Source organism: Schistocerca gregaria, chromosome 9 (assembly GCF_023897955.1).
Source record: "Schistocerca gregaria isolate iqSchGreg1 chromosome 9, iqSchGreg1.2, whole genome shotgun sequence".
In the NCBI taxonomy this organism is placed as follows: Eukaryota; Metazoa; Arthropoda; class Insecta; order Orthoptera; family Acrididae; genus Schistocerca; species Schistocerca gregaria.
This window is the reverse complement of record NC_064928.1, coordinates 180,709,921-180,736,078: the sequence shown is the minus strand read 5'-3', so window position 1 is coordinate 180,736,078 and position 26,158 is coordinate 180,709,921. Positions and strand designations below refer to the sequence as shown.

The window sequence follows — 26,158 nt, the reverse complement described above, 5'->3', positions numbered from 1 at the left end:
TGCTAAGGATCCTTTCTCATTTACAGTCATGGTCCACGTTTCGGCACCATACATAACAATTGGTCTTATACTTGTTTTGTAAATGAGCATTTTGGATTTTAGTGATAGAAGCGAACTCCTAAGCATGGGTAATGTGGCAAAATAGCCTTTGTTACCTGGTGCTATTCTGGCTTTCACCTCACTTCCAATGTCATTTGTCTCTCAGATAGTTGACCCAATGTACTTGAAGTCTCTCACCCTTTCAAACTCCCTGTTGCCTATCCTGAGATTTGGTAGGTTTTGTTGTTTGGTCATTGCCGTATACTTGGTCTTTTCGACATTGACTGTCATGCCAAGTTCCCTTGCACCTTTCTCCAGTTGTTGATAGGCATCGCTTAGCACAACAGTGTTTTGTGCGAGTAATGTCACATCGTCAGCATAGGCTAGGTACTGTAGTGAACGATTTAAGAAACCTCCTTTATTTAATCTATCTGACTTACGACTTTTTCTAGGCAAAAGTTGAATAGTAACGAAGAGATATTGTCACCCTGTCTAAGTCCCTTCTTCACTTCCACTTCTCTGGAGATTTCGCCCTGTATTTTTACTTTACAGTTGGATTCACTGGGAGTCATCATAGAAAGTTTAATGGGCTTCTTAAGTATTCCAGCCTCTTCCATTACATTTAAAGTCAATATAAAGCTGGTGTATGTTAATTTGATCGTAACATTTTTCAAGTAGTATGCTTAATGTGAATATCTGGTCAATTGTTGACCTATTTCTTCTAAAGCCAATCTGATCGTCTCCAACTCTCTCTTCCACATATGGAGTAAGGCTGCTGGTTGGAATCTTGGAGAAAACTTTGTACGTAGTATTTACTAGGGAGATTCCTCAGTTCTTCTGGCAGTTTAAATTATCTCCTTTTTTATGTATGGGGCACATTATAGCTGTTTTCCACTCATTTGACATGCTCTCCTCTTGCCATATATTCAGTATTATTTTATGAATTGTTTTCCACAGCGTTTCCCCTACCATATTTGAGAAGTTTGGTCTGGGTCTGATCTTCTCTAGGTGCCTTATTCTTTTTCAAGGTCTTAATGGCTTGCATCACTTCCCCCAGCGTAGGTTCTGATTTTAAAACCTCTGGTCCACAGTAAGTTAGTTCCACCAGTTTCTCTCGTTCTAACTCTACTACTTCTGGGTTCAGTAACTCTTGGAAGTATCCTGCCCACCTGTCAAGTATTTCATTACCATCCCCTATCAAATCCCCTTCTTTGTTCCTACTCATATTTGTTCTGGCTTGGAACCCGGTCTTTCCTTCTTTAATCTGTTGGTACATTTCATGACTTTGCTTCTTTTCTCCTAGCTGTTCAATTTCTTCCAGTTTTTTTCTTTTCTAGTGCTCTTTTCTTCTCTGCAGACACTCTTCGCTACATGGCGCTTTTCATTATATTCATTCAGATTTGCTCGAGTTCTTCTCTGCAGTAATTTAATCCGTGCTATATTACATTCCTCAATTCTTCTCATACATTCTTCGTCAATCCAATCTTCCTTCCTTTGAGCTTTTTTAGATCCTAAAACCTCTCCAGCTGCCTCGAGGATTGCAGTCTTACATCGATTAGACATTACTTCTGTAAGTTCATTTGGTGTCTCGGTCTCATTCTTAATCCCCTCTTCTATTTTCATCTGATATGCTCTCCATATTTCTCTAACTTCAGTTTCTTAATGTCAAACATCTTTTGTTATGGCCTTTTTATTTACTCGATAGTGAGATCCTTTGTGTATATTTAATTCTCACTAGATGGTGGTCTCAATTGCAGTCAGCTCCACGTTGGCCCCTAACATCCATTATGTCCGATCCGTGTCTCCGATCAATCAATATATGATATCTCTGATTTCTGGTTTGTCCATCTGGTGAAATCTATGTTTCTTTGTGTATTTTTTTTGTGTGGGAAACATGTACTGACAGTCATGTTTTTGCTTATAGCAAAATCTACAGCTCTTAGTCCATTGTCGTTTGATATTTCCTGGAGGCTATGTCTTCCTATGGTTGGTTGCAAGGCCTCTTCTTTTCCTATTTTTGCATTCAGGTCTCCTGTTAATATCTTGACATCATGTTTAGTAGCCTCATCGTACAGTTCTACCTTGCTATAAAACTCGTCCTTTTGTTGTTGATCTGCCTCCTCCGTGGGTGCATGTACGTTTATGACTGTAATGTTGAAACATTTTCCCCTTAATCTTAATATGGACATCCATTCATTGATTGGTTGGAACCACATCAGCGCATGTTTCTGTTCTTTAGCAACAACAAAACCTGTTCCAAAGGTATTCATCCTCATGCCACTATAGTAGATAGTGAAATTTCCCGCGTCCATTATGTCACTCTCCTTCCACCTAATTTCCTGGAGAGCCAATATTTTTATACTGTAGTTGTTTACTTGTGTTAGCAGCTGACATAGAGCTCCAGCTTGGTATAGGCCCTGCACATTCAATGTTCCTATGTGCATCTCTCCTATCGTTTTTTTGTTTGCCCGGCTCGTCATCGAAATATCTGTCCGGCTTATTCTTTTGCTAGCATTCGCAACAATTGATGTTTTACAGGGGGAAATTGCTCAACTTCCAGCCAACCGTTTGGGAGGAGGGGGGGGGGGGGGGGGTGCGCCTTACAGTTTGCAGGGTAGCTGGCTCATGTTCAGGGGAGCATCCTTAGCTTTTGTAGATCCCTCTACGTCTGGTTCCTCCCCATTGGCCTGTCTGGCATGGGTGACTCTGCTGGTAGTTATGCTACCGCCGGCATAGCCCTCTCGACCCAGAGCACGCAAACCTCCTCGCCCGCACGGACTGTGCTACGTTAAGGTGGTGTCCCCTGAGGAGGCACAAGTCAAGACTGCCAGTGCACTAATCGGAGTTAATACATTTCAGCAATAACAGTTGTAAGCTTCATATCACATCTTTTAACATCAGCTGACAACATACAGCTTGTTACATGATGATATAGTCATAAGGAGCAAAGGGACAGGATAGGAAAATTTATTAATAATAAAGTGGCATAAAAATACAAATGTTATCTGTTCTAAATGTCTCGCAGTGGCTTGGGCGCTCATACAGAACATGGCAAACTATTCTTACATAATACTTTCTTTGCGTATATATTGCAACTGCTGAAAGAACATAAAGGGTGCAAAAAGCAAGCCAGTGATACAGCCAGGCACAGGTAGTCTTGGCTTGTAAATGTATATTTCTGCCAAGGGCCTGACCTTACATGTATACAGAGTGTTAGAACATCGATTTGAAACTATTTATATGAATTCTGTTAACATTGGTAGCATTTCATGTAATTTACAACATTTCATGACGTACAGAGCTTAACACTTACCTGATGTTACTGTAAATCTACAGTGACAAGGCCTACATGACGACAACATGTATACATGTCAGAGGATTTTAAAGTCTGACATGCTGAAGCAAAATTAATCAGTGATTATTATTGTGAGTTTTGCAATGTATTACTGCCTACGTGACATGTTTGTGTAGTTATTTACATACGAGTACATTCTGTGCTTCATTTTTGTGGTATTTTAGCTTTTTCAGTATCACCTGAAAGTGATCCTAGCATGAAGATGCCCCGCCAGTATGCCACCGATATAGTTGCACTATTGGTTGGAGGATGGCATTCGCGTATCGTACAGCCTTTACGGCTGCCTTCATGACCACAAGCGGTGTACATCGGCCCCACATAAGGCCACCCCAAAACAGCAGAGAACCTCCACCTTGCTGCACTCGCTGGATATTGTGTCTAAGGCGTTCAGCCTGACCGGGTTACCTCCAAACACGTCTCAGATTATTGTCTGTAAATAAAATAGAAAGAAACTTCTACATGGGAAAAATACATTAAAAACAAAGATTCCAAGACTTACCAAGCGGGAAAGCGCCGGCAGACAGGCACATGAACAAAACACACAAACACACACACAGAATTACTAGCTTTCGCAACCGATGGTTGCTTCTTTAGGAAGGAGAGGGAAAGATGAAAGGATGTGGGTTTTAAGGGAGAGGGTAAGGAGTCATTCCAATCCCGGGAGCGGAAAGACTTCCATTAGGGGAAAAAAAGGACAGGTGTACACTCGCGCGCACGCACACACACACACACACACACACACACACACACACACACACACACACACACACACACACACACATATCCATCCGCACATCCACAGACACAAGCAGACATATTTAAAGGCAAAGAGTAAGGGCAGAGATGTCAGTCGAGGCGGAAGTACAGAGGCAAAGAAGTTGTTGAAAGACAGGTGAGGTATGAGCGGCGGCAACTTGAAATTAGCGGAGGTTGAGGCCTGGCGGATATCGAGAAGAGAGGATATACTGAAGGGCGAGTTCCCATCTCCGTAGTTCGGATAGGTTGGGGTTGGTGGGAAGTATCCAGATAACTCGGACGGTGTAACACTGTGCCAACATGTGCTGGCCGTGCATCAAGGCATGTTTAGCCACAGGGTGATCCTCATTACCAACAAACACTGTCTGCCTGTGTCCATTCATGCGAATGGACAGTTTGTTGCTGGTCATTCCCACATAGAAAGCGTCACAGTGCAGGCAGGTCAGTTGGTAAATCACGTGGGTGCTTTCACACGTGGCTCTCCCTTTGATCGTGTACACCTTCCGGGTTACAGGACTGGAGTAGGTGGTGGTGGGAGGGTGCATAGGACAGGTTTTACACCGGGGGCGGTTGCAAGGGTAGGAGCCAGAGGGTAGGGAAGGTGGTTTGGGGATTTCATAGGGATGAACCAAGAGGTTACGAAGGTTAGGTGGACGGCGGAAAGACACTCTGACATTTGGCATTACTCCGAAAGGCCTCACACTTAAATTTCCCATGTCTGGCTGCAATCCTTCTTTCCATCAGTCCTTATACCAGTTCCAAACAGCACAATCCATAGTCCTCACCCGCCTAATCCTTCACCTATACATCGACTCGGCCAATGAACACACCCGTCAACTCCTATCCCAAATCAAAGTCCTCAATGTTTCCTCTCCCACATCCACACCGGCTGTACATAGCATCCTCCTACAGGCCAATCGCAAATTAGAACAACATGCCACCCTCCACCTCAAAAAACTTTCCAATCTCCTGGTTTCCCACCTCCAGAAAGGCAACTCACTCACCCTCCACAACCTTTCCAACAAACCTCAACCTCCTCCTCATTGCACACAGACCCAGTCTCTCCCATCTACTCAATCTCCCACTTCCAGCTCCACTCCCCCAAACACCTCAAAATTCTAGTCAACACAATCTGGAACCACAACACCCCAATTCAGTAGTTAACCTTTCCTCCAAACCCCTCTCCCAATCCGAAACCTCTGTCCTATCCAAAGGCCTCACCTTCAGCCCCACTCCCAGGTTCAACCAAACTGCCCTTGTCAAAGATTTACTGTCCTACACTCGTAGTCTCTGCTGGAAATATCACGTTGCCACGAAGAAAAACAATCCTGATCCCACTCCTAATGATCCAACTCCCCAAGACACTATCCAAATTGAACCCTGCCTGCAACAGTTCCGTCCTCCATCACAGCGGGACCCACCTGCTCTTCCTCAAAATCACCCTCTCCAAACCTTCCAGGAATTTCTCACTTCCAGCCTTGCCTCTCAATCATTCTTGAAAAACCTTAATCCTACTCCCAACATCACCACAGCCGAAGCCCAGGCTATCCGTGATCTGAAAGCTGACCGATCCATCATCATTCTTCCGGCTGACAAGGGTTCCACGACCGTGGTACTTGATCGTCGGGAGTATGTGGCTGAGGGACTGCGTCAGCTTTCAGACAACTCTACATACAAAGTTTGCCAAGGTAATCCCATTCCTGATGTCCAGGCGGAGCTTCAAGGAATCCTCAGAACCTTAGGCCCCCTACAAAACCTTTCACCTGACTCCATCAAACTCCTCACCCCACCGACACCTCGCACTCCTACCTTCTACCTACTTCCTAAAATTCACAAACCCAAACATCCTGGCCGCCCCATTGTAGCTGGTTACCAAGCCCCCACAGAACGTATCTCTGCCTACATAGATCAACACCTTCAACCCATTACATGCAGTCTCCCATCCTTCATCAAAGACACCAACCACATTCTCGAACGCCTGGAATCCGTACCCAGTCTGTTACCCCCGGAAACCATCCTTGTAACCATTGATGCCACTTCCCTATACATGAATATCCCACACGTCCAGGGCCTCGCTGCAATGAAGCACTTCCTTTCACGCCGATCACCTGCCACCCTACCTAAAACCTCTTTCCTCGTCACCTTAGCCAGCTTCATCGTGACCCACAACTTCTTCACTTTTGAAGGCCAGACATACCAACAATTAAAGGGAACAGCCATGGGTACCAGGATGGCCCCCTCGTATGCCAACCTATTTATGGGTCGCTTAGAGGAAGCCTTCTTGGTTACCCAAGCCTGCCAACCCAAAGTTTGGTACAGATTTATTGATGACATCTTCATGATCTGGACTCACAGTGAAGAACAACTCCAGAATTTCCTCTCCAACCTCAACTTCTTTGGTTCCATCAGATTCACCTGGTCCTACTCCAAATCCCATGCCACTTTCCTAGACGTTGACCTCCATCTGTCCAATGGCCAACTGCACACATCCGTCCACATCAAACCCACCAACAAGCAACAGTACCTCCATTATGACAGCTGCCACCCATTCCATATCAAACGGTCCCTTCCCTACAGCCTAGGCCTTCGTGGCAAACGAATCTGCTCCAGTCCTGAATCCCTCGACCATTACACCAACAACCTGAAAACAGCTTTCGCATCCCGCAACTACCCTCGGGTACAGAAGCAGATAACCAGAGCCACTTCCTCATCCCCTCAAACCCAGAACCTCTCACAGAAGAACCCCAAAAGTGCCCCACTTGTGACAGAATACTTCCCGGAACTGGATCAGACCTTGAATGTGGCTCTCCAGCAGGGGTACGACTTCCTAAAATCCTGCCCCGAAATGAGATCCATCCTTCATGAAATCCTCCCCACTCCACCAAGAGTGTCTTTCCGCCATCCACCTAACCTTCGTAACCTCTTGGTTCATCCCTATGAAATCCCCAAACCACCTTCCCTACCCTCTGGCTCCTACCCTTGCAACCGCCCCCGGTGTAAAACCTGTCCTATGCACCCTCCCACCACCACCTACTCCAGTCCTGTAACCCGGAAGGTGTACACGATCAAAGGGAGAGCCACGTGTGAAAGCACCCACGTGATTTACCAACTGACCTGCCTGCACTGTGACGCTTTCTATGTGGGAATGACCAGCAACAAACTGTCCATTCGCATGAATGGACACAGGCAGACAGTGTTTGTTGGTAATGAGGATCACCCTGTGGCTAAACATGCCTTGATGCACGGCCAGCACATGTTGGCACAGTGTTACACCGTCCGAGTTATCTGGATACTTCCCACCAACCCCAACCTATCCGAACTACGGAGATGGGAACTCGCCCTTCAGTATATCCTCTCTTCTCGATATCCGCCAGGCCTCATCCTCCGCTAATTTCAAGTTGCCGCCGCTCATACCTCACCTGTCTTTCAATATATACCTATCCTTTTTTCCCCCTAAGGTAAGTCTTTCCGCTCCCGGGATTGGAATGACTCCTTACCCTCTCCCTTAAAACCCACATCTTTTCCTCTTTCCTTTTCCTTCCCTCTTTCCTGACGAAGCAACCGCCGGTTGCGAAAGCTCGAAATTTTGTGTGTGCGTTGTTTTATTGTGCCTTTCTACCGGCGCTTTCCCGCTTGGTAAGTCTTGGAATCTTTGTTTGTAATATATTTTTCCCATGTGGAAGTTTCTTTCTATTTTATTCACATCATCATTAATTTGAACCCAACAATTACGTTTGTTATTGTCTCTGTTGCATTTCGAAATCTTCTCTATCGTCTTACTTTCTCTTTTCGTTTGTACAAGAAGTTTCACTTTGTATTCATCTTCCATTTTTTCGTAATCTACCATACATTTTATCCTGCCTAATTATACTCAATAATACGTAATTTACTTCCAAACCATAACCTAAAATTTTCAACGCTTTCAACATAACCGCCGCTATAAAATCCATTGTTCCAAGTTTACAAACATTTCGTGTAAACTCGTGAATACTATTTCACAGCTTCAGTTCCTTTCACCCATTACACAACCATCTCAGTTTTTTCCAACAACTTTCGTTTTATTTCCATTCCTGTTTTTCCCACATAACCGATCATTTTTTAGCAGCTTCCCACAGGTTTACACGTTATTATTTCTTCATCAAACAATTGTTAGCCTCATTCTCATAACCTGCCAGTACATAACCAGTCCTTTGAATACATTTACACACGTATTCTTCGAGATTTTATTCGAAAAGTTTTTTCGAATTTTATTTTTTCGGAAATTATTTTTTCGAAACTTTTTTCGACAAAAAAATAATTTTTTCGAAATTTTCTTGAATTTCCCCACCCTTTAACGTGATCTGGAGACAACATAACTACCCAACCTTTGCACCCATTGTTGTTCACCAACCTTGTAACCATTGATGCCACTTCCCTATACACGAATATCCCACACGTCCAGGGCCTCGCTGCAATGGAGCACTTCCTTTCACACCGATCACCTGCCACCCTACCTAAAACCTCTTTCCTCGTCACCTTAGCCAGCTTCATCCTGACCCACAACTTCTTCACTTTTGAAGGCCAGACATACCAACAATTAAAGGGAACAGCCATGGGTACCAGGATGGCCCCCTCATATGCCAACCTATTTATGGGTCGCTTAGAGGAAGCCTTCTTTTTTACCCAAGCCTGCCAACCCAAAGTTTGGTACAGATTTATTGATGATATCTTCATGATCTGGACTCACAGTGAAGAACAACTCCAGAATTTCCTCTCCAACCTCAACTCCTTTGGTTCCATCAGATTCACCTGGTCCTACTCCAAATCCCATGCCACTTTCCTAGACGTTGACCTCCATCTGTCCAATGGCCAACTGCACACATCCGTCCACATCAATCCCACCAACAAGCAACAGTACCTCCATTATGACAGCTGCCACCCATTCCATATCAAACGGTCCCTTCCCTATAGCCTAGGCCTTCGTGGCAAACGAATCTGCTCCAGTCCTGAATCCCTCGACCATTACACCAACAACCTGAAAACAGCTTTCACATCCCGCAACTACCCTCCCAACCTGGTACAGAAGCAGATAACCAGAGCCACTTCCTCATCCCCTCAAACCCAGAACCTCTCACAGAAGAACCCCAAAAGTGCCCCACTTGTGACAGAATACTTCCCGGGACTGGATCAGACTCTGAATGTGGCTCTCCAGCAGGGATACGACTTCCTAAAATCCTGCCCCGAAATGAGATCCATCCTTCATGAAATCCTCCCCACTCCACCAAGAGTGTCTTTCCGCCGTCCACCTAACCTTCGTAACCTCTTGGTTCATCCCTATGAAATCCCCAAACCACCTTCCCTACCCTCTGGCTCCTACCCTTGCAACCGCCCCCGGTGTAAAACCTGTCCTATGCACCCTCCCACCACCACCTATTCCAGTCCTGTAACCCGGAAGGTGTACACGATCAAAGGGAGAGCCACGTGTGAAAGCACCCACGTGATTTACCAACTGACCTGCCTGCACTGTGACGCTTTCTATGTGGGAATGACCAGCAACAAACTGTCCATTCGCATGAATGGACACAGGCAGACAGTGTTTGTTGGTAATGAGGATCACCCTGTGGCTAAACATGCCTTGATGCACGGCCAGCACATGTTGGCACAGTGTTACACCGTCCGAGTTATCTGGATACTTCCCACCAACCCCAACCTATCCGAACTACGGAGATGGGAACTCGCCCTTCAGTATATCCTCTCTTCTCGATATCCGCCAGGCCTCATCCTCCGCTAATTTCAAGTTGCCACCGCTCGTACCTCACCTGTCTTTCAACAACTTCTTTGCCTCTGTACTTCCGCCTCGACTGACATCTCTGCCCTTACTCTTTGCCTTTAAATATGTCTGCTTGTGTCTGTGTATGTGCGGGTGGATATGTGTGTGTGTGTGTGTGTGTGTGTGTGTGTGTGTGTGTGTGTGTGCACGCGCGCGCGCGCGCGCTAGTGTACACCTGTCCTTTTTTTCCCCTAATGGAAGTCTTTCCGCTCCCGGGATTGGAATGACTCCTTACCCTCTCCCTTAAAACCCACATCCTTTCGTCTTTCCCTCTCCTTCCTAAAGAAGCAACCATCGGTTGCGAAAGCTAGTAATTCTGTGTGTGTGTTTGTGTGTTTTGTTCATGTGCCTGTCTGCCGGCGCTTTCCCGCTTGGTAAGTCTTGGAATCTTTGTTTTTAATATATCAGATTATTGTCTGGTTGATAGCATATGCGACACTCATCGGTGAAGAGAATGTGATGCCAATCCTGAGTGGTCCGTTCGGTATGTTGTTGGGCCCATCTATACTGCGCTGCATGGTATCGTGGTTGCAAAGGTGGACCTCACCATTGATGTTGCGAGTGAAGTTGTGCATCATGCAGTATATTGCACACAGTTTGAGTCATAACATGATGTCCTGTGGCTGCACAAACAATATTATTCAACAAGTTGGCATTGCTGTCAGGGTTCCTTCGAGCCATAATCTGTAGGTAGCAGTCATCCACTGCAGTTGTGACCCTTGGGCAGCCTGATTGAGGCATGTCATCGACAGTTCCTGTCTCTCTGTATCTCCTCCATTTCCGAACAACATATCTTTGCTTCACTCTGAGATGCCTGGACACTTCCCTTGTTGAAAGCCCTTCCTGACACAAAGTAATAATGCTGACACGATCGAACCGCGGTACTGACTGTCTAGGCATGGTGGAACTACAGACAACACGAGCGGTGTATGTCCTATCTAGTACAGCAACTGTAACTGATTGGCTGTTGGACTCTCTCCATCTAATAGGCATTGCTCATGCATGGTTGTTTGCACCTTTGGGCAGGTTTAGTGATGTCACTAAACACTCAAAGGGGCTACGTCTGATACAATATCCTCAGTCAATGTCGATCTTCAGGAGTTTTGGGAACTTGGCTGATGCAAAACTTTCTTTGATGTGTGTACTTAAAAATTTCAATTCTTGAGGATGTGACATTATCAAGAATACTGTCTGTGGTTTTTGTGGCATCAGGGCTGAAGTTGCTGTTGTGAACTTGATTGTTATTCTACTGATGCTTAATGTGATTGTTTCAAGTGATTCTGATTAATTAAGCGGAATATACAGAGTGAGGAAGACATAAGAAACAGACTAGCACTGGCAGAAAGGACATGCTTGTCCAAGAGAAGTACGGTAGTATCAAACATAAGCCTTAATTTGAAGGAGATATTTTTGAGAATGTACGTTTGGTGCACATCATTATATGATAGTGAAACATGGACTGTGGGAAAACTGGAACAGAAGAGAATCAAAGCATCTGAGATTTGGTGCTGTAACAGAATGTCGAAAATTAGGTGGGCTGATAAGATAAGGAATAAGATAAGGAGAATAGGTAAGGAGAGAAATGTACGGAGAATATTGACAAGAAGAAGAGTCAGGCTGGTGGAACATCTATTAAGTCATCACAGAACAACTTTCATGGTATCAGAGGTAGCTGTAGTGGTGAAAGCTGTAGAGAAAGACAGATATTGGAATATGTCCAATAAATAATGGAGGACGTAGGTTGCAATTGCTAATCTGAGCTTAAAAGGTTGGCACAGAAGAGTAATTCATGGCAGATCTATTTACTTTGTTTTCATATGCATCATGTGATGTTGTGGCAGACTGTTATTGAATATTCTTTACACAGACTTCTAACAGTAAAACAGGTTTCTCTTTTGTAGCACATTACCATTTGTGCTTGCTAGTTAAGCCACCCCCCACCCCCCATGAAACCATGGACCTTGCCGTTGGTGGGGAGGCTTGCATGCCTCAGCGATACAGATAGCCGTACCGTAGTTGCAACCACAATGGAGGGGTATCTGTTGAGAGGCCAGACAAACATGTGGTTCCTGAAGAGGGGGCAGCAGCCTTTTCAGTAGTTGCAGGGGCAACAATCTGGATGATTGACTGATTTGGCCTTGTGACACTAACCAATACGGCCTTGCTCTGCTGGTACTACGAACGGATGATAGCCAGGGGAAACTACAGCATAGTTTTTCCTGAGGGCATACAGCTCTACTATATGGTTACTTGATGATGGCGTCCTCTTGGGTAAAATATTCTGGAGGTCCCCATTTGGATCTCTGGGCGGGGACTGCTCAGGAGGACATTGTTATCGGCAGAAAGAAAACTGCTGTTTTGTGGATCAGGGCGTGGTATGTCAGATCCCTTAATTGGGCAGGTACGTTAGCAAATTTAAAAAGGGAAATGGATAAGTTAAAGTTATATATAGTGGAAATTAGAGAAGTTCGGTGGCAGGAGGAACAAAACCTTGGGCAAGTGAATACAGGGTTATAAATACAAAATCAAATAGGGGTAATGCAGGAGTAGGTTTAATAATGAATAAAAACTAGGAGTGCAGGTAAGCTACAACAAACAGCATAGTGAACGCATTATTGTCGCCAAGATAGACACGAAGCCCAGGCCTACCACAGTAGTACAAATTTATATGCCAACTAGCTCTGCAGATGACGAATAGATTGATAAAATGTATCATTCAGATAGTGAAGGGAGACAAAAATTTAATAGTCATGGGTGACTGGAATTCATTAGTAGGAAAAGGGAGAGAAAGAAACGTAGTAGGTGAATATGGATTGGGGGGAAGAAATGAAAGAGGAAGCTGCCTGGTAGAATTTTGCACAGAGCATCACTTAATCATAGCTAACACTTGGTTCAAGAATCATGAAAGAATGTTGTATACATGGAAGAGGACTGGAGACACTGGAATGTTTCAGGTAGATTATATAATGGTAACACAGAGATTTATGGTCAAGGTTTTAAATAGTAAGACATTTCCATGGACATATGTGGACTCTTGACGACACGCTACTGGTTATGAACTGTAAATTAAAACTGAAGAAACTGCAAAGAGGTGGCAAATTAAGGAGATGGGACCCGGATAAACTGACAGAACCAGTGGTTGTTGAGAGTTTCAGGAAGAGCATTAGGGAATGATTGACAAGAATGGGGGAAAGAAATACAATAGAAAAAGAATGGGTAGCTTTGAGAGATGAAATAATGAAGGCAGCAGAGGATCAAGTAGGTAAAAAGATGAGGGCTAGTAGAAATCCTTGGGTAACAGAAGATATATTTAATTTAATAGATGAAAGGAGAAAATATAAAAATTCAGTGAAAGAAGCAGGCAAAAAGGAATACAAACATCTCAAAAATGAAATCGGCAGGAAGTGCAAAATGGCTAAGCAAGGATGGCTAGAGGACAAATGTAGGGATGTACAGGCATATCTCAATAGGGGTAAGATAGATATTGCCTACAGGAAAATTAAAGAGATCTTTGGACAAAAGAAAACCACTTGGATGAATATAAAGAGCTCAGATGGAAACCCAGTTCTAAGCAAAGAAGGGAAAGCAGAAAGGTGGAAGGAGTATATAGAGGGTCAAGGGTGATGTACTTGAGGGCAGTATTATGGAAATAGAAGAGAATGTAGATGAAGATTAAATGCGAGACATGATACTGTGTGAAGAGTTTGACAGAGCACGGAAAGACCAAGTCGAAACAAAGCCCCGGGAGTAGACAACATTCCATTAGAACTACTGACAGCCTTGGGAGAGCCAGTCCTGATAAAACTCTACCATCTGTTTAGGGAGACATATGAGACAGGCGAACTTGTGATAGTGTTGACTGGAATACTCTCTTTCAAATTATGAAGGTGGCAGGGGTCAAATACATAGAGAGAAAGGCTATTTACAATTTGTATAGAAACCACATGGCAGTTACAAGAGTCAAGGGGCATGAGAGAGAAGCGGTGGTTGGTAAGGGAGTGAGACAGGGTTGTAGCCTATCCCCAATGTTATTCAATCTGTGTATTAAGCAATTGGTAAAGGAAACAAAAGAAAAATTTGGAGTAGTAATTAAAATCCAGGTGAAGAAATAAAGACTTTGAGGTTCACCGATGACATTGTAATTCTGTTAGAGACAGCAAAGAACCTGGAAGAGCAGTTGAATGGAATGGACAGTGTCTTGAAAGGAGGATATAAGATGAACATCAACAAAAGCAAAACGAGGATAATGGAATGTAGTCGAATTAAATCGGGTGATGCTGGGGGAATTAGATTAGGAAATGAGACACTTAAAGTAGTAAAGGAGTTCTGCTATTTGGGGAGCAAAATAACTGATGATGGTCGAAGTAGAGAGGATATAAAATGTAGACTGGCAATGACAAGGAAAGCGTTTTTGAAGAAGAGAAATAAGTAGTTTCTGAAAGTATTTGTATGGAGTGTAGCCATGTATAGAAGTGAAACATGGACGATAAATAGTTTGGACAAGAAGAGAATAGAAGCTTTCGAAATGTGGTGCTACAGAAGAATGCTGAATATTAGATGGGTAGATCACATAACTAATGAGGAGGTATTGAATAGAATTGGGGAGAAGAGAAATTTGTAGCACAACTCGACTAGAAGAAGGGACCGGTTGGTAGGACATGTTCTGAGGCATCAAAGGATCACCAATTTAGTATTGGAGGGTAAAAATCGTAGTGGGAGACCAAGAGATGAATACACTAAGCAGATTCAGAAGGATGTAGGTTGCGGTAGGTACTGGAAGATGAAGAAGCTTGCACAGGATAGAGTAGCGTGGAGAGCTGTATCAAACCAGTCCCTGGACTGAAGACCACAACAACAACAACAACAACAACAACAGCAGTTAAGACATTATTGTATAGAAAACATAATTTCTTGGCTGGCTTCATACAAGATTACGTAATGCTTTGGTTCATGGTTTGAGAAAGTTATTGGCTCTCGTGCACTAGTCAGGATGTAAATAATACTCTACTGTCTTCTCTTTGTTTCAGAGATGTCACCTCAAGTATTGAAAGTGCCAACTATCTTGTAACTGATAGAATAAAAGACTGTGAAAAAGTAAGTACACTGAAGGAACAGTGAGTATGTAATTTACAGTTGCAGTAGTCTTTGATTTCATGGTCAGTACAAAGTGCATAATAATATAAACTGACATACTATGTTGCTTCTATTTATGATAGCAGTGGGAAGAAGTGAGACTGCATGATAAATGCAGAGTAAGTTGTTGTTGTTGTTGTTGTTGTTGTTGTTGTTGTGGTGGTCTTCAGTCCTGAGACTGGTTTGATGCAGCTCTCCATGCTACTCTATCCTGTGCAAGCTTCTTCATCTCTCAGTACCTACTGCAACCTACATCCTTCTAATCCTGCTTAGTGTATTCATCTCTTGTTCTCCCACTACGATTTTTACCCTCCAATACTAAATTGGTGATCCCTTGATGCCTCAGAACATGTCCTACCAACCGGTCCCTTCTTCTGGTCAAGTTGTGCCACAAACGTCTCTTCTCCCCAATCCTATTCAATACTTCCTCATTAGTTATGTGATCTACCCATGTAATCTTCAGCATTCTTCTGTAGCACCGCATTTCGAAATCTTCTATTCTCAACTTGTCCAAACTATTTATCGTCCATGTTTCACTTCCATACATGGCTACACTCCATACAAATACTTTCAGAAGCAACTTCCTGTCATTTAAATCTATACTCGATGTTAACAAATTTTTCTTCTTCTGAAATGTTTTCCTTGACATTGCCATTCTACATTTTATATCCACTCTACTTCGACCATCATCAGTTATTTTGCTCCCCAAATAGCAAAACTCCTTTACTACTTTAAGTGTCTCATTTCCTAAGCTAATTCCCTCAGCATCACCCGACTTAATTCGACTACATTCCATTATTTTCGTTTTGCTTTTGTTGATGTTAATCTTATATCCTCCCTCCAAGACACTGTCCATTCCATTCAACTGCTCTTCCAAGTCCTTTGCTGTCTCTGACAGAATTACAATGTCATCGGCGAACCTCAAAGTTATTGTTTCTTCTCCATGGATTTTAATACCTACTCCGAATTTTTCTTTTGTTTCCTTTACTGCTTGCTCAATATACAGATTGAATAACATCAGGGAGAGGCTACAACCCTGTCTTACTCCCTTCCCAACCACTGCTTCCCTTTCATGTCCCTCGACTCTTATAACTGCCATCTGGTTTCTGTACAAATTGTAAATAGCCTTTCGCTCCCTGTATTTTACCCCTGCCACCTTCAGAATTTGTTTGGTAAATGAGGTTTACTTACTATAATGTTCCAGAAATTCAAAGACAGAGTAAAAGCAGTGGTCAAGCAAGAACTGTTAAAATTTTACCTTAAATATGTTTAAAATTGGTATGGATTTTAAATAAGGAGACATATGGCTGAACTCCAGTATGATACATTCCTATTTTGGACAAGTTTGTTCTTACTGCATTTATGTGTGGTTTCAGCGTATGCCTATTTTCATATGCATGTATATCATAGTTATGTTTGAAGGTGAAAAAAGAACACATTGACACCGGTGTGTCAGACCCACCATACTTGCTCTGGACACTGCGAGAGGGCTGTACAAGCAATGATCACACGCACGGCACAGCGGACACACCAGGAACCGCGGTGTTGGCCGTCGAATGGCGCTACCTGCGCAGCATTTGTGCACCGCCGCCGTCAGTGTCAGCCAGTTTGCCGTGGCATACGGAGCTCCATCGCAGTCTTTAACACTGGTAGCATGCCGCGACAGCGTGGACGTGAACCGTATGTGCAGTTGACGGACTTTGAGCGAGGTCGTATAGTGGGCATGCGGGAGGCCGAATGGACGTACCGCCGAATTGCTCAACACGTGGGGCGTGAGGTCTCCACAGTACATTGATGTTGTCGCCAGTGATCGGCAGAAGGTGCACGTGCCCGTCGACCTGGGACCGGACCGCAGCGACGCACGGATGCACGCCAAGACCGTAGGATCCTATGCAGTGCCGTAGGGGACCGCACCGACACTTCCCAGCAAATTAGGGATACTGTTGCTCCTGGTGTATCGGCGAGGACCATTTGCAACCGTCTCCATGAAGCTGGGCTACGGTCCCGCACACCGTTAGGCCGTCTTCCGCTCACGCCCCAACATCGTGCAGCCCGCCTCCATTGGTGTCGCGACAGGCGTGAATGGAGGGACGAATGGAGACGTGTCGTCTTCAGCGATGAGAGTCGCTTCTGCCTTGGTGCCAATGATGGTCGTATGCGTGTTTGGCGCCGTGCAGGTGAGCGCCACAATCAGGACTGCATACGACCGAGGCACACAGGGCCAACACCCGGCATCATGGTGTGGGGAGCGATCTCCTACACTGGCCGTACACCTCTGCTGATCGTCGAGGGGACACTGAATAGAGCACGGTACATCCAAACCGTCATCGAACCCATCGTTCTACCATTCCTAGACCGGCAAGGGAACTTGCTGTTCCAACAGGACATTGCACGTCTGCATGTATCCCGTGCCACCCAACGTGCTCTAGAAGGTGTAAGTCAACTACCCTGGCCAGCAAGATCTCCGGATCTGTCCCCCATTGAGCATGTTTGGGACTGGATGAAGCCTCGTCTCACGCGGGCTGCACGTCCAGCACGAACGCTGGTCCAACTGAGGTGCCAGGTGGAAATGGCATGGCAAGCCGTTCCACAGGACTACATCCAGCATCTCTACGATCGTCTCCATGGGAGAATAGCAGCCTGCATTGCTGCGAAAGGTGGATATACACTGTACTAGCGCCGACATTGTGCATGCTCTGTTGCCTGTGTCTATGTGCCTGTGGTTCTGTCAGTGTGATCATGTGATGTATCTGACCCCAGGAATGTGTCAATAAAGTTTCCCCTTCCTGGGACAATGAATTCACGGTGTTCTTATTTCAATTTCCAGGAGTGTGTGTATATATATATATATATATATATATATATATATATATATATATATATATATATATATATATATATATATATATATTCAAAAAAGGCAGAGGTAGTATTTTGAGACCAAAAGAGGAGTCTACAGGAATCCCTGCATTCAGCTTTCGTCATCACCCTGATAATGTTTTTCTGTACTTTAATTGTGGAATTCTCTCAAAAAATTATTCCATACCTCAGTAGTGACTGTATGCTACCATCATATGTGGTCATCACTGATGAGCAGTTGGTATGGTGAGCGAAAATGCTAACAATGTATACATAAAAGTATTCAATTTTTTTTATTAAGATTTGCTAAGGTGCATCACCTACTTCAAATCTTCCTGAATATCCATGCTTAAAAATTTTGTACAACTCACATTTGTGACATTTTTTTCCTTCAATGGGGTACAAGGTTTGCAGGATGGAGGTTTTGCATGGTGCAAAACTTAACTGCCACAGTTTTTTTGGAATTTATAATGAGACTATTAGTCCTGAACCACAGTGCTAAGCTACGCATAACCGATGTTGCACTTTCCTGCAGATTTACCTCAGTGTGTGATTTAATTAAGAATATTAGAGGCAAATGCAAACTGTACTGTGGTTCCATCATTTTAGTAGTCAAGTCAATTACATACAGTGGAAATAGGACACAGCACAGAACAGACCCTCATGGGACTCCATAAATGATTATCCCTCCCCTCCCCTGCCCCCCCTCCCCCTTATTGCTGCAAAAGGTAGAAATATTGTGTGATTCACTGTCTTTATATTTTATGTCTTTTAATCTGTTGATGATTATTGAGATTTGATTGGATTCACATTTCAGATTGCCCTGTAATTACTTATGCAAAAAAATGTCATGACCAGTAACATCAAAGGCTTTACTAAGATCAAGAAATATTCTAGACACGTGTTGCTTTTAGTATTTCATTTAAAAAAGGCACAAATTGCATATGGGGTTGAGTTTCCAGCCTTTAACCCATGTTGTAAGCCATCTAAGAAGGCTGTTAATCTTCTAAAAAACACTGTTTTCATAATTTTGGTGAAGCCTGACAAAACTGGCATTGGCCTGTAATTAGCAGTTTCGTGTTTTGCACCCTTCTTAAGCAGAGGTGTTACTTTTGCAGTTTTAGGTTATTTGGAAACACACCACTCTTATGTCTAAAAGTGGTTCCATTGCACTAGCTTTGATGATATCATCTGGTATCTCATGAGCACTCATTGATTATGTATTAGGCAATACTTTAATAATTTTGACAACTCCTCGGGTGGTGTTGATATGTGAATAATGTATTTGCATGAATTTTTTGATTTGACTGTACTATCTTACTGTCTGGCTGTTTGTCACAATGCTAGTTTATCGACTGCTGCACTATGTTCGAGAAATAATGAGTGAATGCACTAGCTGTTTGTCTGGGTTAGGTCCGCTTATTGTTGTTCACAATCAGCCCTATATTTTTCATCTGATAATTTGCCAGGTTGCTTTAGTTTTTTGCTCAGAATTACACATTAGTTTGTGTTGCCCTGCCCCCTTCTGTGTCAGTATTTGTATTTTTTGAAGTAGGTAATAAAATCAGGACTAATATTTTTCTTGGAGTATTGGGACAGTCTTGTGTTATTTTGACATATCTTTAGCCCGTTTGTGATCCTGTTTTTTTTTTTTGCAGAGTTAAATGCTGTTTTCTTGAGAAAAGGTATTTTTAAAAAAGCTTAAATGTGGCCAAAAACTTGTATGTTTCATTGGTATCATTTAAGATAAATATAGATTAATGTGAAATCAGCTATTTAAGTTAGTGGAGTTGCTGGTTTATATTGAACTGGCCCCTTTTACACTATCCAATGAAAATACTTTGCAAATCTGATTATCAAGTACTTCACTTATTTAAACATGTGAGATGAATGCACAGTTTTTGTGGTCATTGGGCATATTGATGATGATCCTGATTCCCCTTTTAACTCTATGAATCTACAGTTTCCGTTGAGACTTGTGTTCTCCATTGCAACTGATGGGGCCATTCATCCATTCATTACGTACTGCAGGACTGGTTAGATGCATCAACGTTTCTACTGTGGACAATGGTGTGTGTGTGTGTGTGTGTGTGTAGTGGTATGTCCTTTACTAGCCTGCCTGTCTCACTCACACACACACACACACACACACACACACACACACACACACACACTCCAATAATTAAAACTTACGAATGGTACGGCAAAAATTACTATTTTTTGGTGATCTGTTAGTTGAAACAAATAAAGTGCTCAATAGGATGCACAAGAGAAAATCATTTTGTACCACTTGAATTCTCAACATTTTTTTTTTTCTTTTCACATTTTGGTAGAGAGTTGGTATGCTTGTTCTGTTCTGCCCCTTGTAGAATTTTGATTATATGAAGCAGTAGATGCCTCTGTGATTAAGTCATCGTGATACAGTGCTTACTCAGAAAGTTTGAAACTGTAAATGAGTGCCGTTGCTGAAAGGAAGGTGTTGAGTCCAACTTCTCTGTTTAAACGAAACTGTAATGAATAAAAAGGAGCTAACAAGGGGTATTGGACCTGACCGCACCCTGAAATCTCACCTGTGGTGACAGACTGATCTATGGTGTTGCCCGAGTTCTGGGTTAGGTTGGAAGGTGATTCTTTGATTGTGAGTTAAAAGTTGTGGCAACAGATTCACCTGTGGCAATTCCTAATGTTTACATTACAAATATATTTAATGGATTTTGGTGTATTTGATGAACCTTTTGTGTGAAAACTAAAATTGCAAGATAAATTCTGAGAACCTGTATCAGATAATGGACGTAGATGAGTATTTTGATGCATACTGCATACATATTTGTTATATGAATTACAAGAAATGCAGAGGCAGTGGACGCTACAACGTGGAGTGCGATAGTGACCACCAACACCCCGCCCCTTTCCCCTTGCCAACCTCACAAGAAAGTAAATATATTAAAAACAAAGATTCCAAGACTTACCAAGCGGGAAAGCGCCGGCAGACAGGCACATGAACAAAACACACAAACACACACACAGAATTACGAGCTTTCGCAACTGGCAGTTGCTTCGTCAGGAAAGAGGGAAGGACGAAGCAACTGCCAGTTGCGAAAGCTCGTAATTCTGTGTGTGTGTTTGTGTGTTTTGTTCATGTGCCTGTCTGCCGGCGCTTTCCCGCTTGGTAAGTCTTGGAATCTTTGTTTTTAATAGATTAAATATTCATGTGTTTTGCAATTTGTAATAGAAGCATGTTTTGAGAACTTAGCTTTTATTTGTTTTGAGATTGTATATGATAATTTCTAACTTAATTTATGGCTGAAAGTAATTCATATTAAATTCTGATCAAAATGTCACAATTATGATTTTTGGGCCTTTGAATATTTTAAAATCATAGATAACTGTTGGCGGTATACTGCAGTGTTGAATATTCTTCCTCCTGGGAAATTTGTTTCAATGATGGGGTTGAATTCTCTATTGATGTCATACGCATGCAGCTTAATTATATATGTCCCTGTAATTGTCACAGATTAAATGTTCTTCATTTCCCTACACTAATTGAAGTATTCATATATAAACAACTCATCAGAGGCAACCCAAATAATACTATTGATGCAAAACAAATGTCAGTATTCTGTTCCTTCTGTTCGTGAATGTATGTCATATACTATAGCTTGATTATGTCATGAGTTAAAAGACTACATCAATTGTGGGTAGTCTCAATTGCCCTACCTTGCATTTTTCCCTTGGGTGGGATTTCATTCTCAACATAAAATATGTATCATGAGACACAAGCAATATGTTTCCATGGATGTGATACTGAAGTAGTCTTTTTCACTTGGATACTCAATAACATTCCCTACTCGCTGTTCTCGCGTCTGTAAGTTAAAACTCTGTGAAACATGGTCTTTATGAAGCCCTGTATATGCTCATTAAATGGATCACAGATGTAGAGGAATGTGCAATTTGAGTTGTTGATTTTGACCAGTGACATGGAAAACATGACAAACACAGTAGACAATGCGGCGACTATAACATGACGTTATTGTCTGTTTCTTCAAACTAACTGAGCTACAGATCAGTCTGTTAGGATAACCAGCCTTTTTTAGTATCATCTTCACTGGCTTTTTAGTCTGTCACCAAGTTTTTGTTTTTTACTTTTACATTTGTTGGTTTCACCAACTAAAAGCAAAATCATGAATATATGCATCAAAAGGTGTCTTGACATAAGTCATTAACATTACATCACAAGCTAAAGCCGACAGTTTGTATCGATCATTCCTCTTGACTCTGCATACTAACATGAAAATTAATAATTAGTGAGATTCCATGGCATAACTATATAGGGCTGTTGGTATACTTTCCGGGATGTGAGGCCATGGTCCAAGAACTTTTTCTGCTCCTTACGTTTCGTCCAGGACTGTGCTGGACTTCCTCAGAGGATCGAGCGCAATGGATATGTACACCTGAACATTTGGATGGTGAAGTGAAACATCTGAAGCAGGCTTTCGAAAAAAACGGCTACTCAAAAAAAAGAGATAAATAGAATTTTGCGTCCAAGGAACAGAAGACCAAAAGATAAGAATGAACCACGACAGAAAAATACAGTAGTTCTCCCTTTTATTAAAAAAGTAACAGATCGGATCGGTAAGATTTTACGAAAACATGACATAACACCGGTCTTTAAACCAACAAAGAAAATAAGTAAAGTACTACGATCTGTGAAGGATAAACGCCCTCCTCTGTCGACATGTGGTGTGTATAAAATTCCATGTACCTGTGGGAAAGTGTATATTGGTACAACCAAAAGAAGCGTAAATACGCGACTGAAAGAGCATAAAAGTCTTTGTCGACTTGGAAAAATAGAAAAATCAGCTGTAGCGGAACATGCTCTTCAACCAGGAAACCACCAAGTAAAGTTTTCGGATACCGAAGTTTTATCTACAACGTTAAATTACTATCCACGCCTATACAGAGAAGCTATTGAAATTTATAAACATCACGATAATTTTAATAGGAAAGAGGAGGCTATGAAACTCAGCGATATATGGACAGTGGCTCTACAAAATTGGTAACAATTTTTATCTTGACAAGGTGGTGATCGATAGTCAACCTTATCTTTGCTATGGATTATCACTGCTCATCACGTGTCACCTGAATCACGCCCCCCTTTCTCACAATATATAAGTCGCTCTCAGACACCCGACCAGTCAGTCGGCAAGACTCAGCGGAGCAGCGCCTCTGAGGAAGTCCAGCGCAGTCCTGGACGAAACATAAGGAGCAGAAAAAGTTCTTGGACCACGACCTCACATCCCGGAAAGTATATCAACAGCCATGTCACCCGGTCGTGAAAGCCTTCATTCTACAATAACTATATAGGTTTCTCATGTGACAATGCAAGTAATTTGACTGGTGTTTCCAAAGGCATAAGTTCTTTTATTTGTAAAGAAAATACCAATATTCACTTTCGAGGCTGTGATTGTCATCTTGCACACTTAGCTTGCTCAAAACGGCTGTAATGGCCTCATAAATATTAATACTGAGCAGCTTTTAATTGACATTTCTTATTACTTGCTAAAGAGTTCAAAGAGGCAAAATGCTTTAAAGCTATGTTGACAAGTCTTTGGTGACACAAAATATTAGCGTGTTTCTACTAGGCAGTTGCCTGTGTTACAGCGTGCATTAAGGGTCTTAGAACAGTGGAACTCTTTAAAAATGTTCCTCTGTGAATAGTATCCTGATAAGGCCACCTCAAAATTTCTACAAGTTAAGGCACAGTTTGAAAATTCATCTAATAAACTTTATCTTTTGTTTCTCAGCTCTTTTCTTCCACTTATCAACTCCCTTAAATGTATTCCTCCAACAAGAGGCCACACATATTCATAAACTTCGTTCAGAATTAAATAAGCTTTCCAGTGAACTTTATTGTTTGTTTCATGAAAGCATCCACAGTTCCGGAGTCTGATAGTAATTTACTTCATGCGACATTTCAGCCTGTTAAATAATAGAAAAATGGCAGTGAGTTGGTCATTGAAGCAAAGGGCTTACATTAAAGGAAGTTCCTCTAGAGGAAGCTACATTGAAAAATTTTTATTCAGATATCATACTGTTCTGTACAAAAACATGTGAGTACATTGTCAAGAAATAGCCAAATAAAGATACATTTCTTCAGCATACTGAAGTTGACGAGAGTTCAGTCCGTGCTAATTTGATGCATTCTCTTAGGAAAAGGATGAGAAGGCTGACAGAATTTGGTATGAGACTTCAGAACTCACTGATGTTTCAGAAGTAAGAAAGTACTCTTCACAGAGTAAGCTCATGATAGCTGTTCTTCTAGTACCACATTGTGATTCGCCAGTGGATCGAGTTTTTAGTTTGATGAGGAAGAACAATAAAGAATTTCATGCTAATATGAACACAGAACTGTTTAAGTGCTCTGTTAGTGCAGAGGATGCGTACGATTTCGAAAGAAGCAGCATGTCACCAGAGTACATTCAACAAACAAGAGCTGCTAACTGCTGTGGGGGCAACTAGAGTATTCCATTCAAAAAATTATTCTTCAGTTGTACTTCAGAGATATAGTGCAGATCAATTGTGTGTTGGTTTTTCAATAATTTCTGATTTAGCGATGCATCAAAAATATCCTGCCACAACCCCCTCCCACTCCTTGCATTATCCGGCGCATTACTTATTGGCTTTCTTAAAATTTGTCATCTGTGCACACATCATTACACATTCAGAACTTCTTCTTCTTCTTCTGCTGCTGCTGCAGCTGCTGAGGTGGAGCAGGGGATTAGGAGTAGAAGTTGTCAAGCATATATAATTTCAATTTATGTTTTTTAATTTTATTGTCTCTTAATTCCTTAATTTTTTACATTATGGAGTAGATGTTCGCAGATTTTTTACGGCTGAATATTCCAATCCTTAATACGCCACATTAAGACTGAATGAAGGGTACTGTGATTCATTTCGCCTTCTAGTGTTATATTTAGAAACATCACTGTTCACTGTTGTTTTCAAACTTCACGGGCAAATAAATTTATGTGTTCTTGCAAAAACGTTGTTTGTAATTAACACACAAATCAATTCTGTAGCAATTTTAAAAAATAGTTTATGTACTGCAGTAATGATTTTAAATAAATGCAAAGAAAATCAGTAAATTTTTTAGTATAGCTTGGTTTGATTCTTTTCCCTGTCTAGTAGAAGATTTGAGGTTGACAAGTAACCAGGCAGTGCCTAGTTGAAAAATAAAAACATACTTATTTCTGAATTTTGTGTTTTCTTTGTCAGTATCAGATGACTTTATTTTCTCTCATAGAAAACGATAAGTGCTATAATGCTTCTGCTTAGTAGATCAGTAAATGCATCTCTCGTGCACAGCTGTCGTATGTAAGTTTGTGTGAAAGCTGCAATCACTGATCATTTTTGTCACGTTGCAGTTGAAATTCGACCACAGCAGATGTACGGCAGTGAGGCCAGCGTGGGTGTGGGAGTGCAATGACACTCGCAAGCTCGTGCCCACGGCTCCGTATGAGCTTGAGTAGCCGAAGTAAAGCGAAGCTTGTTATCAGGCTGCAGGCAGTCACTACCTCGTCCAAAAGATCTTACCTGTTATTTTTTTTGACAATTATCTCATTAATTTAAATGGATGAATGTTTTTATTCATGTGTGATACTTTAGTATTGCAGTGTACTTGATTCCGGTGTTATTAAAAGACTCTTAGATTTGGTCTTCTTTTTTAATTTCCTTAGTCCCATTAGGAAGAGAACCTACCATTTCATGGATAAGTTTATACAACATAAAATTTACTTATATATTTATTTATTTACATTCAGGAGGCGAATCTCTAAATACTGCCAAGAGACATCCACAAAAGTAGATAGAACTGTCAGAGTTTTTGAAATTGTTTGTGCCTTCCCGAGGGCAGAAAAAGGGATAGGTTAGTGAAAGGGGAGGGGGGGCAGAGGTCATTTGGAGCTGATGTTGAGAGGGCGGCAGCTGTGGCAAAGGTTAGGGGAGGCGAAGCTGAAAATGGGGAGTGTGTTGCACTTTTATGAGTGTCTGCCAGTAGTACATACAAGGAGAGGTCCCCAGTGGTGGGACTGACTTTTTGAAATAGTCTGTAGAATGATGTTGGTTAAGGTTCAAGGAATCGCATCCTGCCAGCCATTCACCCTGGTGGGCCCTGTTTTGCAAGTAATCAATGTAAAAGATTTTGGAAT

The 26,158-nt window shown here is 42.2% G+C and overlaps 1 protein-coding gene across 2 annotated transcripts in view; it reads left to right on the top strand.

Annotated features, from left to right (window-relative positions):
• The window catches only part of LOC126292218 (DNA repair protein XRCC1-like), a 73,678-nt gene extending 48,014 nt beyond the window's left edge, over window positions 1-25,664 (top strand). The window contains exons 13-14 of one of the 2 annotated variants that reach the window (XM_049986083.1): window positions 14,987-15,053; window positions 25,376-25,664. In XM_049986083.1, coding sequence (XP_049842040.1) covers window positions 14,987-15,053; window positions 25,376-25,480 — 172 coding nt within the window. In that variant the 3' untranslated portion in view covers window positions 25,481-25,664. The remainder of the gene's footprint in view (window positions 1-14,986; window positions 15,054-25,375) is intronic. The other variant, XM_049986084.1, reaches the window with a different exon arrangement.
• The last annotated feature ends 494 nt before the right edge of the window (window positions 25,665-26,158 follow it).